Source organism: Rhineura floridana, chromosome 9 (assembly GCF_030035675.1).
Source record: "Rhineura floridana isolate rRhiFlo1 chromosome 9, rRhiFlo1.hap2, whole genome shotgun sequence".
In the NCBI taxonomy this organism is placed as follows: Eukaryota; Metazoa; Chordata; class Lepidosauria; order Squamata; family Rhineuridae; genus Rhineura; species Rhineura floridana.
This window is the reverse complement of record NC_084488.1, coordinates 55036360-55049659: the sequence shown is the minus strand read 5'-3', so window position 1 is coordinate 55049659 and position 13300 is coordinate 55036360. Positions and strand designations below refer to the sequence as shown.

At 41.5% G+C, this 13300-nt stretch overlaps 1 protein-coding gene across 4 annotated transcripts in view; it reads right to left on the bottom strand.

Annotated features, from left to right (window-relative positions):
• Positions 1 to 13054, bottom strand: part of MARCHF1 (membrane associated ring-CH-type finger 1) — a 233946-nt gene extending 220892 nt beyond the window's left edge. The window contains exons 1-2 of one of the 4 annotated variants that reach the window (XM_061584279.1): positions 12154 to 12234; positions 10762 to 10999 (exon numbers count right to left, since the gene is read on the bottom strand). Coding sequence is in view for 3 of the 4 variants with exons in the window: in XM_061584277.1 (XP_061440261.1) it covers positions 12154 to 12252 (99 nt within the window). In the remaining variant the exon portion in view is untranslated. Of the gene's footprint in view, positions 1 to 10761; positions 11000 to 12153 lie in introns of all 4 variants that reach the window. The other 3 variants (XM_061584278.1, XM_061584280.1, XM_061584277.1) reach the window with 3 other exon arrangements.
• Between the last annotated feature and the right edge of the window lie 246 nt (positions 13055 to 13300).

Sequence of the window (13300 nt, the reverse complement as noted above, 5' to 3'; positions counted from 1 at the left end):
CGAACCTGTTCTAGTTTGTCTGCATCCTTCTTGAAGTGCGGAGACCAGAACTGGACGCAGTACTCAAGATAAGGCCTAACCAGTGCTGAATAGAGGGGAACTAATACTTCACGTGATTTGGAAACTATACTTCTATTGATGTTGCCTAATATAGTATTTGCCTTTTTTGCAGTCACATGACACTGTTGGCTCATATTCAGCTTGTGATCAACAACAATTCCAAGATCCTTCTCACATGTTGTACTGCTGAGCCAAGTATCCCCCAATTTATAACTGTGCATTTGGTTTCTTCTTCCTAAGTGTAGAACTTTGCATTTATCCCTGTTGATTTTCATTCTGTTGTTTTCAGCCCAATGCTCCAGCCTATCAAGGTCACTTTGAATTTTGTTTGTCTTCCACGGTAGTAGCTGTGCCCCACAACTTTGTATCATCTGCAAATTTGATAAGCACGCTCTGTACCTCCTCATCCAAGTTGTTAATAAAAATGTTGAAGAGCACTGGGCCCAGGAACGAGCCTTGTGGTACCCCACTTGTTACTTCCACCCAGTTTGAGAAGGAACCATTGATAAACACTCTTTGAGTATGATTCTGGAGTCAACTGTGGATCCACCTGATAGTTGTTTCATCCAGCCCACATTTAGCTAGCTTGCTAATCAGAATATCATGGGGCACTTTGTCAAAAGCTTTGTTGAAGTCAAGATATATTATGTCCACAGCATTCCCACAGTCTACAAGGGAGGTTACCTGATCAAAAAATGAGATGAGATTAGTTTGGCAGGATTTGTTCTTCATAAATCCATGTTAGCTCCTAGTAATTACTGCATTGTTTTCAAAGTACTTACAGATTGACTGCTTTATAATCTGCTCCAGAATTTTTCCAGGGATTGATGTTAGGCTGACTGGTCTGTAGTACCCTGGTTCCTCCTTTTTGCCCTTTTTGAAGATAGGGACAACATTAGCTCTCCTCCAGTCATCTGGCACTTCACCAGTCCTCCACGATTTCACAAAGATAACAGACAGCGGTTCTGAGAGTTCTTCAGCCGATTTGAAATCGTTCAAAGTGATTAGGTATTCCTTGACCGTTTGTCTATCAATCTCAAGCTCCAATCCTTCTACACTTCATGTTTCCCGGAAGGGAAGACTGAGCCAAAGTAGGAATTGAGCACTTCTGCCTTTTCTTTGTCATCTGTTATCATTTTGCCATCCTCATTGAGTAGCTGTGCCACCATTTCCTTTCTCTGTCTTTTAATATGGACGTACCTGAAGAAAGCTTTTTTGTTGCTTTTAGCATCCCTCACTAACCTCAGCTCATTCTCAGCTTTAGCTTTCCTGACACCATCCCTGCAATTCCATGATACCTGCCTATACTCTTCCTTTGTGGCCTGGCCTTCTTTCCACTTCCTGTATGTGTCCTTTTTTGTTTTCAGGTCATCTCTAAGCATTTTGTGAAGCCACATTGGCTTCTTCTGTTGTTTCCCCCCTTTTTTCCTTGTTGAAATTGCTTGCCATTGCGCTTTTAGAATTTCCTTTTTTAGAAACTCCCACCCATCTTGGACTCCTTTTCTCATTAGGGACGCTTGCCATGGAACCGTACTTACAATTGTTCTGAGTTTATTAAAATCAGCTTTCCTGAAGTCCAGGGTATGCATATGGCTACTCTCAACTTTTGCTTCTGTTAAAATCAAGAATTCAAGTATGGTGTGCTCACTTTCCCCCAGAGTTCCCATAACTGCCACTTCATCCACCAAATCATCTCTTTTGGTTCGAACCAAATCCAGGATAGCTGATCTTCTGGTTGCTTCCTCCACTTTCTGTAGGAGGAAGTTATCTCCAACACAAGTCAGAAATTTCTTGGAGGGGCTGTGTTTGGCAGAATTTGTCTCCCAACAGATATCGGGATAATTGAAGTCCCCCATTACTACTACATCATGCCTCCTCGAGACATAGGCAATTTACTTTTCAAAAGTTACATTCTCATCTTCTCCTTGATTGGGAGGTCGGTAGTAGACTCCAAGCACCACATTCCTTTTATTATTTGCCACATTAATTTTAATCCAGATACTCTCGGTGGAGCTACCAAGCTCATCTTCCTGTATTTCTGTGCAGGGATATATATTTTTAACATATAGTGCAACTCCACCTCCCTTTTTATTCCTTCTGTTCTTTTGGAACAAGTTATATCCTTCAATTGCTGTATTCCAGTCAGGGGAGTCATCCCACCAAGTTTCCGTTATACCTATCAAGTCGTAATTACCCTCCTTGTTTCCCATGCTCTGCGCATTAGTATACAGACATCGAAGACCATGTGATTTGTGGCTGAGCTTCCTTACTACATTTTTCTGAGGACTGTTACTGGGCCCTACTAGAGAAAATCTCTCTGTTCCCGTTACTGTGCACAAGCCTTCATCAGTCATTACTACCAAATTTACATCTCGCTTCCCCTTAGGATTCAGTTTAAAGCCCTCCTGATGAACTTCTCCATGCTGTGGCCAAACACATTCTTCCCAGTCCCTGTGAGATGCAACCCATCACTTGCCAGCAGTCCATCTTCCAGGAAGCATAGCCCGTGGTCCCAGAATCCAAATCTCTCACGCCGGCACCACCTTCATAGCCATTCATTCACATGGAGTATTTTTCTTTCCCTTTCTACTCCTCTTCTAAGTACTGGAAGGATGGATGAAAAAACTATCTGGGCCCCAAAGTCCTTGAGTATCCTTCCCAGAGCGTCAAAGTCTGATGTGGTTTTTTCATCGCTCCGTTTGGCAGTATCATTTGTTCCCACATGGATGAAGAGAAAGGGATACCAGTCGGTGGGCTTGATGAGTGATGGCAACACTTCTCTCACATCCCTAATCCATCCTCCTGGTAGACAGCATACCTGGCGAGTCCATGGATCTTCTCGGCATACTTGGGTTTCAGTTGCATGCAGTAGGGAGTTTCCCACTCCTAGTTTGAATGACCTGTTACATGCCCACACACAGATTTGAGGGTTCTTCACTTTCCCCTTAAGCTTAAAACTGTTCAGAGTCGTATGTTGTAACTGCACTCACCTAGCCTTACACACTTACCACAGCAGTATATCTGAACAGGCAGACTAAAAGAAGAAACTCCCACCAGAGATTTATCTCAGGACTAAAGATAACTAAGGGTAAAAAAGAATGGAGTTCCACAGCAGAAGGTTATGCTTTTTATTGACTACACATTTCTATATGAATATACATGAGCATATGCAAGTCTGGCTATAAGCAGTAAATTAATAAATTAATAATTAATTAATTAATAATACAAAAGAAAACCAAAGCATATTAAGTATTACAATATATTCTTATACAGTCTAGTTATCTTAACACATAGATAGAAAAGAATGACAATGTAAATCTCACCCGTGGGGCTTCACGTAAGCCTTGGAATAAGATTCAGCAATTAGGCAAACTGGCAGCAGCATATGACCAGTCCATGAGGACTGATAAAAAACTGAATTTGTGATCTCTCTTTTACAGTCTCTCCACTAGATCATCCGATCTGAAACTGAATCACCTTTCATTCTCACAGACATTTCTCACAGATCTCTCAGATCTATATCAAATCTCAGTTAAGGTTGCTACTGGACAGAAAATCCTAATAAGGTATTCTTCCCGGTCTCTTCCATGTTTACAATTAAGCCCAGACTTGTTGATTTAAGAGCTACACTCTGGCTATACACCCAGACTTCCCGGAGGGAGACAGAAATGCTTGCCTTTTAAAAGTACATTTCATTACAACTCTGAGGGGACAACTGCAAATTATAGACTTACATGATAAATACATATTATTTAAAGGGGCCTACAACAGCTGAAAACAACAGAATGAAATGTAATGTGGGTAAGTACAAAGTTCTACACCTAGGAAAAAGAAACCAAATGCAGTTATAAGATGGAATACTACATGCGAGAAGGATCTTGGAATTGTTGTTGATCACAAGCTGATCACAACATATTGGCTGCAAAAAAGATGTGGCTGCAAAAAAGGCAAATGTTATTTAAGCTGCATTAACAGAAGTATAGTTTCCAAATCATGTGAAGTATTAGTTCCCCTCTATTCAGCAATGATCAGGCCTCATCTTGAGTACTGCGTCCAGTTCTGGACACTGCACTTTGAGAAGGATGCAGACAAAATAGAACGGGTTCAGAGGAGGGCAACAAGGATGATCAGAGGATTAGAAACAAAGCCCTATAAGGAGAGATTGAAAGAACTAGGCATGTTTAGCCTTGAGAAGAGAAGACTGAGGGGAGATATGATAGCACTCTTCAAGTACTTGAAAGGTTGTCACACAGAGGACCAGGATCTCTTCTCAATTGTCCCAGCAGTCAGGATATGGAACAATGGGTATTGCCACCACTCACCATATGCTCAGAGGCATAAGTTATCAAATTCTTCCAAGCTACAGAGGAAATGGATTGGACTGTGAAAGACAAACCCAAATTGTGTTTGCATTTTGACAAATTTGTAGGGCAATACAATATTTCAGAGAGGAGGACAGGTTGCCTGCTCCCCTGGTGCATTCACTACAGCTGCTGAATTTCCTTGCTTTTTAAAGTTTGATAGAAATAGCTGTTGGCTATAGGTACATTCTTAAACTGAAAGGTTTTTTGCCTATTAGTGAATTTCTCTGCTTTTTAATCTGGAAGGTAAGAAATGGGATCCTGTGCAAGCAAGTTTGCTGAGAACGGATTGACAATTTGCATGCTTATTGAGTTCAGTGGATTTACTCTTGTGCAATCATGCTTAGGATAGGTGAAACTGACCACGGGGGAGGAGGAGAAGAGGGAGGGAGGACTGGAGTGGGCAGCGGAGGAGGAAGAAGGAAGAGGGGAGGTAGAACGGAGGAGGAGAGGGGAAGGTAAGAGAGAGAAGGAGAGTGGGACAGGGAAGGGAAAGGCAGGTCTGATCATTTGCATGCTTATTGAGTTCAATTGGATTTACTCTCGTGCAATCATGCTTAGAACAGGTAAAACTGGCCATGGGGGAGAAGGAAAAGGGGAGTTGGGAGAGGAGAGGGAAGGAGGGAGAGGACAAGGGAGGGGAAGGAAGGGGGGAGGATTGGAAGGGAAGTGCGGAGGGGTGGGAGGGGCAAAGGAAAGGGGAGGGAAGGGGAGGTGTGATCATTTGCAAGCTTTTTGAGTTCAGTGGGATTTACTCCTATAGAATCATGCTTAGGATAGGTTAAACTGACCTGGGAAAGGGGCAGAGAGGGGGGAGGAGGGAGAAGGGGGAGAGAAGGGGAGCAAGAGCGGGGTAGAGAAGGGGGAGGGACAGGAGGGGTGGGGGAGGGGGAGGGGGAGGAGGTGGGGGAAGAGGGTGGGTGGGTGGGCACTGGGCAAGGTTTTCCAAAAGGAAAACTTTGTGAACAGTATCATTGTTTTTCAGGGTTTTCCCCAACTTTTTATTCTACAGCAAGCACATGTAGTCTCCCACCCAAATTTAAGCCAAAGCTATCCCTGGCCATATCCACACCAGACCTTTATTTTACTTTAGAACGTCATGACTTTCCCCAAAGAATCCTGAGAAGTGTAGTTTGTGAATTTAGTTAGTTAGTTAGTTAATTAGTTTGTGAAGGATGCTGAGAGTTGCTAGGAGATGCCCTATTCCCCTACAGAGATATAATCCCAAGAAGAGGGGCTGGCTGTTAAACCACTCTGGCCACTGCAGCTGTGTCAGGGAAATAGGAGTCTCCTATCAACTCTCGGCACCCTTCACAAACTACACATCCCAGGATTCCTTGAGGGAAGCCATGACTGTTTAAAGTGGAATAAATGCCTGATGTGGGAGTGGCCCCCTGATTATCCAAGCCAAACAGCTGTGAGTCTGGCTTTTAGAACACTGATCATATATTCTTACTGAGCATGCCAGTACTTATCATTGACTCCAATGTTAAATTTCTTAAATTAGTTAAAAATCAGCCAGGCATTTTTTTTAACTTTCAAACTGCAGAAGATGAAGGTCAGAGTATGGGGCAAGGTCAGTAACAGGATTACAGGTAATCTGTGAACATGGCTGATTTTTTATTAATTTCAACACATTATGAGACCACTGACAGAAAAAAGTCCAACAGGGGTCTGGGTTTTTTTCCTCTTGTTTTATACTCTGAACTCTCAGTTCTCTCTAAGTGTTTTATGTATTGCCATGAAAACTTAGAGGGTTGTTAAGCAAGCATTTCTGAGTTCAGGACCATATGTTTGGTAAGGCTTTGTTTTGAAATGAGGTTATGGGAAGCAACAGAATTGCATGGGAGTTATTTTCAATTTAACATTGCCGAATGTGAAAAATCCATGCTGGCTATAGTATACAGCCACTCCTGTGGTGTATAAATAGATAGTCAATAACAGATACTATTTTACCTCTCATGTTCTTATGATCTTTTACAGAAAGGAGATTGTAGTACTGGACGTTTGTGGACAAATTAATTGATTAAGTGTGCCATAAAAACATGACACTAGGCAGAAGCAAGGAGATATTGATCCTAGACTTTGAGATGAAGAGCATAAAATTCTGAAGAGAAGGGCACCTAACCTGCAAATCAGTAGGTCATGGTCATGAGTCCCCTTTTAAAGTTGTATAAAGCCTCTCCAGCTTCTTTAAATTGGCATGAAAGGGAACATCACTTTTAGGAAGCCGATGGGCATTGTTGAGCAGCTTAACCGAGGTCAATGGAAGCCCCTTGCACTCTAGAAAATTATGAGATGACATTAAGCATCCTCTGACACGTGATGAGGACACATGGCAGCCAACTGATAACTGGCTCAGCTTTCCTCCAATTTCCTACCACAAAATTCATTCTCTAAATTCTACAATGTGATAAAGCCATTTCTGTGAATTACTTTATGCAAATTATTTCAATTACCATGCCAGGTCTAACTTAAGATATCCCAATTCTGGATTGTCTATATATATGTCTCTTACTGTGCTAACCATTTCAAAGTGGCACTTGCTCTCCCTCCCAATCTCTTTGCATCTCTTGTATTCATAAAGAGTAATGCAAAATGCGTAAGCCTTGAAACGCTCAAAATATTAAATATTAAGTGATTTTTCTAAGCCACTCTGATAGCTTCTTTTGGTTAAAGGTATTATTTTTAGGTTTTTAATAAATAAACCATGGCTGGAATGTGGCCTACTGTACAAAGTTATGGGTCATATCCATTAATCCACCTACTTTTGTCTCTGGCTCCACAATTTTTTTTGTCTCCGGCACACTCACTCACTGGTATGTAGATCCCTGGAAGGTTGCCTATGAAAGAAAGCCGGTCTCAAGTTGGAAAAAGTTCCCCATCCTTGCTTAAGCACTTACATACGTTCACCTTGTTATACCTTCACATATATTCACCTTGTTATTGCTGATATGAAACAGAGCCCTAATATTAAAGTGAAGCAATTACAAGTTTTAGTTTTAAACTCCAGAACTAGAATAAATGTGGTGAACTATATTTTTAGAAAGGGAGTATAAAACAAAATATTGTAGCGCTTTCCTCAAGGCTGCAAACAACCTTCAGAAGTATCAAGACATGCCTGTCAGATGATCCCCCAAAACCAACTTCAATTTTAAGAAAAAAGGCTTGTTAAGTATCAACAAGGCAAGTAAGAGCAACCAATTGCCCAGTAAGAATAAGAGATACCCAGTAAGAGCAACGGATTTTAAATCAATACTCTCATTTAACTCATCATCAATACAGTATTTGGATTAATGAACTGTACATCCCACATTTGTTGTGCATACGAAACCTGAAAGTGCTCAGTCTATAACCACTTCCATTTGGTCAGTCTCATTATTAAACAAATCATCAAGTAAGAAATTGCTGCAGCCCACCACAAAACTGAACAATATTTTCTTGCCTTTAACTCCATTAAAAAATGAAGAATTATAGGCTGCAACAAGGCAAGTACAGGGTATCATCTCCTAACTGCTTATGTTGGCACAAGTGATTTGAAAATCACACTCCAAGACATTTAGAATGTCTTGGATTGGGATTGGGCTCGTGGGAGTTGGAGTTCAAAAAAGTAACTTTTACAAGCTCTGGATTCACGTGATGGTGATGAAATGCCTTGTGCTACCATTTTACTATAGTAAATTTGTTATTACTAGTTAACATACATTTGCCATTTATGAAGGAGTCGAAGTCAGAGTCGGTACATTTCTACTGACTCCGACTCCACCCAAAACTGCTCCCGACTCCAACTCCACGACTCCGACTCCACAGCCCTGTACATTACATTATTGCAACCCTTGTAACAGTCCTGTAAGGTAGGTCAATGTTCTCATCTGCAATATCAGAATACAAAGCTGAGAAAGGAGGAGAAACTGGCTTGCCAATAAACACAGAGTGATTCAAGCCAGAACTTCCCAATTTGTAACTAAATCTCTTAGCCACTATGCTGCCTAAACTCTCATAAGCCTAAACTTTACAGCACAACATTAACATTCTGTTGTCTACCACTGCTGCTTTCACTAACATGCAGCATGACAAGCTATGTCTATCTATTATTCCGTACAGCAGATGGTAGACACACAATGGCAGCAGGCATGGTCGCACAGCCAAATTACGCTATGCAATTGTATAGATAAGAACATGACAGCATGGAGAAAGGCTAGTGGGAACTAGACTGTACACATGAGGAGCCAGTCAGCTATCTCTGTTCTTGGAAAAGGTGCAGCTGCAAAAACCATGATGGCCATACAGCTCCCCACATATATAGTGGAATTCTCAATAGTCTCTCTATAAATTGTCATGCACCAAAATATAGAACTGTGGGGAAGACTCTGTCAATGTGAACCGACTGTGAACTTAAGCACATTTACTTTCAAGCAGATTCCATTGAAGCCTGGCATTTAGGATTGTAGTTTAATGTTGCAATCCTGTAAATGCTTTCCTGGGAGTAACCACCACTGAACACAGCAAAACTTAGTTTCAAGTAAATACACAGAGGATTGTGCTGTATGTTACCCTACCTATTCTAAACCTTAACAAACTAGATGTCATTAAGCACAGCTGCTTAGATAGGGAGCTAGTGCAGTGAGGTTTTCAAACAATGTTCAAGGGTCCCATGAAAGCTTATCAGAGTTTTCCTAATACTTTAAGAAGATCGATAATGGCAGACAACCTTCCCCAGAGGACAGCTTGCCCACCATGATCAATCTTGTCCTACAAGGGAGCACTGGACATGTTGTACACTTCACTTTCATTTCACACAGGCCACAGTGAGTGTCAGCAGGCCTTGTCAGTGCTCTGGGGGAACCAAGTATTGCCCTAGATTGAATATGCACCAGATATCTTTAATGTTTTGAGATACCTTAGCAAACAAGTTGATATGGAAAGGATTTCCTGAAGGAAGTTTGAAAACCACTAAGTTAGTGAATGAAAAAGGGAAATTACACCACTATGTCAGAAACCTGACATTCAGCTCTAATTTCTCAGAATAGAAAACACAATTTCTCAGAACAGAATATACAGCAATTTCTTTAATCATCATCATCATCTTAAACACCAGAGAAGAGCACCAGTGACTATGGCATCATTTCAACTGGTCAAAAACTAGCACTTGTGATGTGTCAAGTTGCTGATGTGGTCAAAGCAAACAGAATAGAGGACATAGAGCAAGAATATACCCTCAAGCCCAGTCTGGCAAGGGATGAGGAGACAGAGGGTTGGGAGCAGGTCACTTTTTCTGAGTCTCAGACTCTTCTTAAAATACATAGATGTGCATGATAGTCTGATAACATACCAACAAGAAGTATTTATTTGAGCACCTAATAAAACAGAGTTAACCTGTAAAAGTGTGTCATTCAGCCTTGCACTTCTACAGAAGAAATAGCTATAGGACCAGAAGACTATATGACTGACTAGATCTGCTAAAATCACCTTGAGTATGGAAAGCATGAAGAGTATAGAGTTCCAGTTTTGCAACTGTGATAGATCTACACCTTACTTGATGACAGAAACAAGACCATGGAACAGTGCAAACAAGGGTGTCTTTTCAGACAACTAAAACACACTGGATGCTGCTCAAAACTGAGTATCCTCCCACAACTTACCTCATCAAATAACTCATTCAGGTACACTAGGAATCTAGCACATTCATAGAATAGACTCTATTCAGGACTGGACAGTGATTTCCAAAGATCTGAACAAAGCATTCATGGATCTACTAAATGCTCACTACTATGTAATAATTGTGTTGGGAGCTTTATTGTCTTTGAAAGAAAAATGATGCGAATAAATAACTGAACAAGTGAGAGATTCTGCACTGAAGACATTCTTGCTACACATCTTTGTTATTTTTCATTAAAACCTTCTTTTCCTGGGTTTTCTCAACCTTCTTGAATACTGCTTCCATCACCAACAATAAAGCATCAAAATGCAATGTGTTTAACAAGCAATTCAAGCTTCCCAAATTCAACACAACTTAGTACTTCATATGAAAAAACTCCCCAAAATGTAGTACCTGACAAAAATTCATTAAAAAAAGCTTTCATTGGGGGCGTGTGTGTGTGTATGTGTATTTACATAATGAGTTCTGGAAGGACCAGTAACTCAGTAGTAGAATATCTGCTTTGCATGCAAAAGGCCTCAAGTTCAATCCCCAGTGCCCCCAGGTAGGGCTAGGAGAGACCCTTGTCCGAAACTCTAGGGAGCCACTGCCAGTCAGTGTGGACCAATGGTCTGACTCAGTATAAGGCAGCTTCCTATGTTCCTATGACAACAATTAGTTGCCTCACCCTAATACACTTACGTAAGTGAAAATATGCAGTGAACTCATCATTCTGTGAACTTTATACTTTTTCCATTTTCATGCCTTTGTTTCTTTCTTTGAACTGCTTTCACTTTAAAGTTGATTCCCAACAATGAAAACTCTTGATCTGATACTTCACAATCTTCAGCATCATGTTTGATATCACCAGTAAGCCAAGTCCATTTGGGAGAATATATATTTCATTGCTTCAAAAGGATAACATTAAAGCCAGTTGTAGCTGGAAATAAGGGAGTCATAATCACTGCATTAGTTACAAGCAAACCGCCAGGCTGAAGGAGGGTCGCAGCTAAGTGTCAATAAATCTACTGATATTTTGCAGAACTAGACAAACTGCAATGCATAAACTGTTAAGATTTGAAATTGAAAAGGTCATATAAACTATACAAAAATAATTATAATAAATCACCATAGGGAAATGCAGCAATTTTTTCCCAGTCAAACATTCAAACATTCCCATTTTTTTCTCTTCCTGCCACAGTTACTCACAATTGGAAATCTGTGTTAAATGTTAATTATGGATGTTTACTTGGCAACAATGTTAAAAGCAACCAAGTGGCTTCAGGAGTCACTTCATTTGTTTCTCATACACCATCAAAGCCTTTAAGCAAAAAGTCACCTGTATAAATTTACTTTTCTTCTGTAAACTAGGATCTCTGCTACAAAATACTTCTGTACTTTTTCAAAATTATTGTGTGTGCTAACCATATAGGCATACACACTTAGCCTAGAATTTCCTAATCTGCATTAACAGAACAGTTTCTTTATAATAATTGGTTTCTTCCATGTATGACAGAGAACAATGGAAAAATAAAACAGATGGGTTTTACATGAAATAGAGAATAGGTAATTGATTTGAAATATACACACATATTGTACATGCACATTTAATGGGCTACTGTTATTACTTTATTGCTTTTCCATTTAAGAAGGGGGCTGCTGTAGGTCATTCCATTTTGCAATATTCCTCCCTCCTCTCAAATAAGATGATTTGTTATTAAAATCCCACCTGAAAAGTACAGAAAGAACAATGCCCATTGTCTGCTGAAGTCAAAGGACCATATATCTCCCTTCACATACGCATACACTCTACCCTATGGCAATCTCTTTTGAAGAGCCACACTGAACATTTGCAGCCTCTTTTAAGCGCCATCCCCTATCCATGTGCCAATTCCATAATCCAGGGATGCATTTTAGAAGCCTGCATTTAGCACCAGCAACAGACTTGCATTCAGCATGTTGCAAGCATGTGTGCAGCTGTCCTCCAACCTAATTCCTTCTGTTCAGTAAACAGGATTCCCTTCCCTCCACCAGCCTATTCCAAGCATTATTTGCCCCGTTGCCCTGTCAAACCAAGCCTCCCTCTTCTCTTACCTCGACTTCCTTGTTCTTCTCTTTGTTTCTGCCCATTGAACTTCTCCCATTGCTAGCCGTCTCCCGCGCTGGGACTACCGAGATCCGTTGGAGAGGCATTTTGACAGGGCTGCAGGCTGCCAAAGCCTGATTGGACGCCGTCGAGCTTCGCTCTCTCTGAATAGCCCACCTGAATAATTGTTCATATCCTCGCGTTACCAACCATATATTTTTAAGCGTGTGTGCGTGCGTGCGTGTTTGTGTGTGCCGGGCGGGCGGAGATGGAAGCCCTCAAGGTCTTCCCTCAAAAAGAAAAATAAACCACCACCATCGGTTAACCTAAACGTAGGACATAAGGAGAACGGCCCAGACGAGGCATAATAATCCAGGGAGTTTGAAATTCTCAGTGAGACGAGTCAGAAGAACTCCGCCGTTCCGCCACTGGAACAACCTCTTCTTCCCACCCCCTTCCTTTCTCCAGAGCATTGTGGGAGACAATTCAATTTCTCCGTTGCCTAATAACTGTCATGGAAACGACGGAAAAGCTGGGCCCTGGTTAAGAAGCGCTTCCTTTCCCGGCTTCTCGGGTTCTTCCATGTTTGCTGCGATGGCGGTGACGGCGTCTCTTTTGGTTTCCCGACTGCTTCCCTTCCGGAGGGAGCGCTCAGCTGCAGGCCCCGGGCGACCGCCGCGCTCGCGCGGCTTCTTTAAGTAATAATAACAAAATCAAGCGCCAGGCTGCAAGGCGGCTTAGCGTTCTATTTTGGAGCCAAATCGTCTCCTCAGAAAGCGCGCCGAGCTCGCGGCGTCCTTCATCCGTTTCCCTTAATCTGCTGTTTCAAAGGACCTGGGAAGGGAAAAGCAGCGGTTTAAACAGAAAAATATTTTTTTTAAAAAAGAGTGGCGCCGACAAAGCAGCAAGTGCAAACAGGTCTGCCGAGGCCGGCCGGTAGCAACTCTTAACCCCTTCCTTGCACGTCTTGCAAACCTTAGCAAGAGAAGTAAAACAGATTGTGCACTCGCCCGCATGCCTTCACAGGACAATTTTGTATACTAGGGCAAACAGCCTTGTCACGATTGGGACGTCTCCAGCCGAGCATTCCCATAGTCATAGCCAAACCTCACCAAAACTTAGTTTAGGATGCTGATTTGAATATCACTCTCCAGC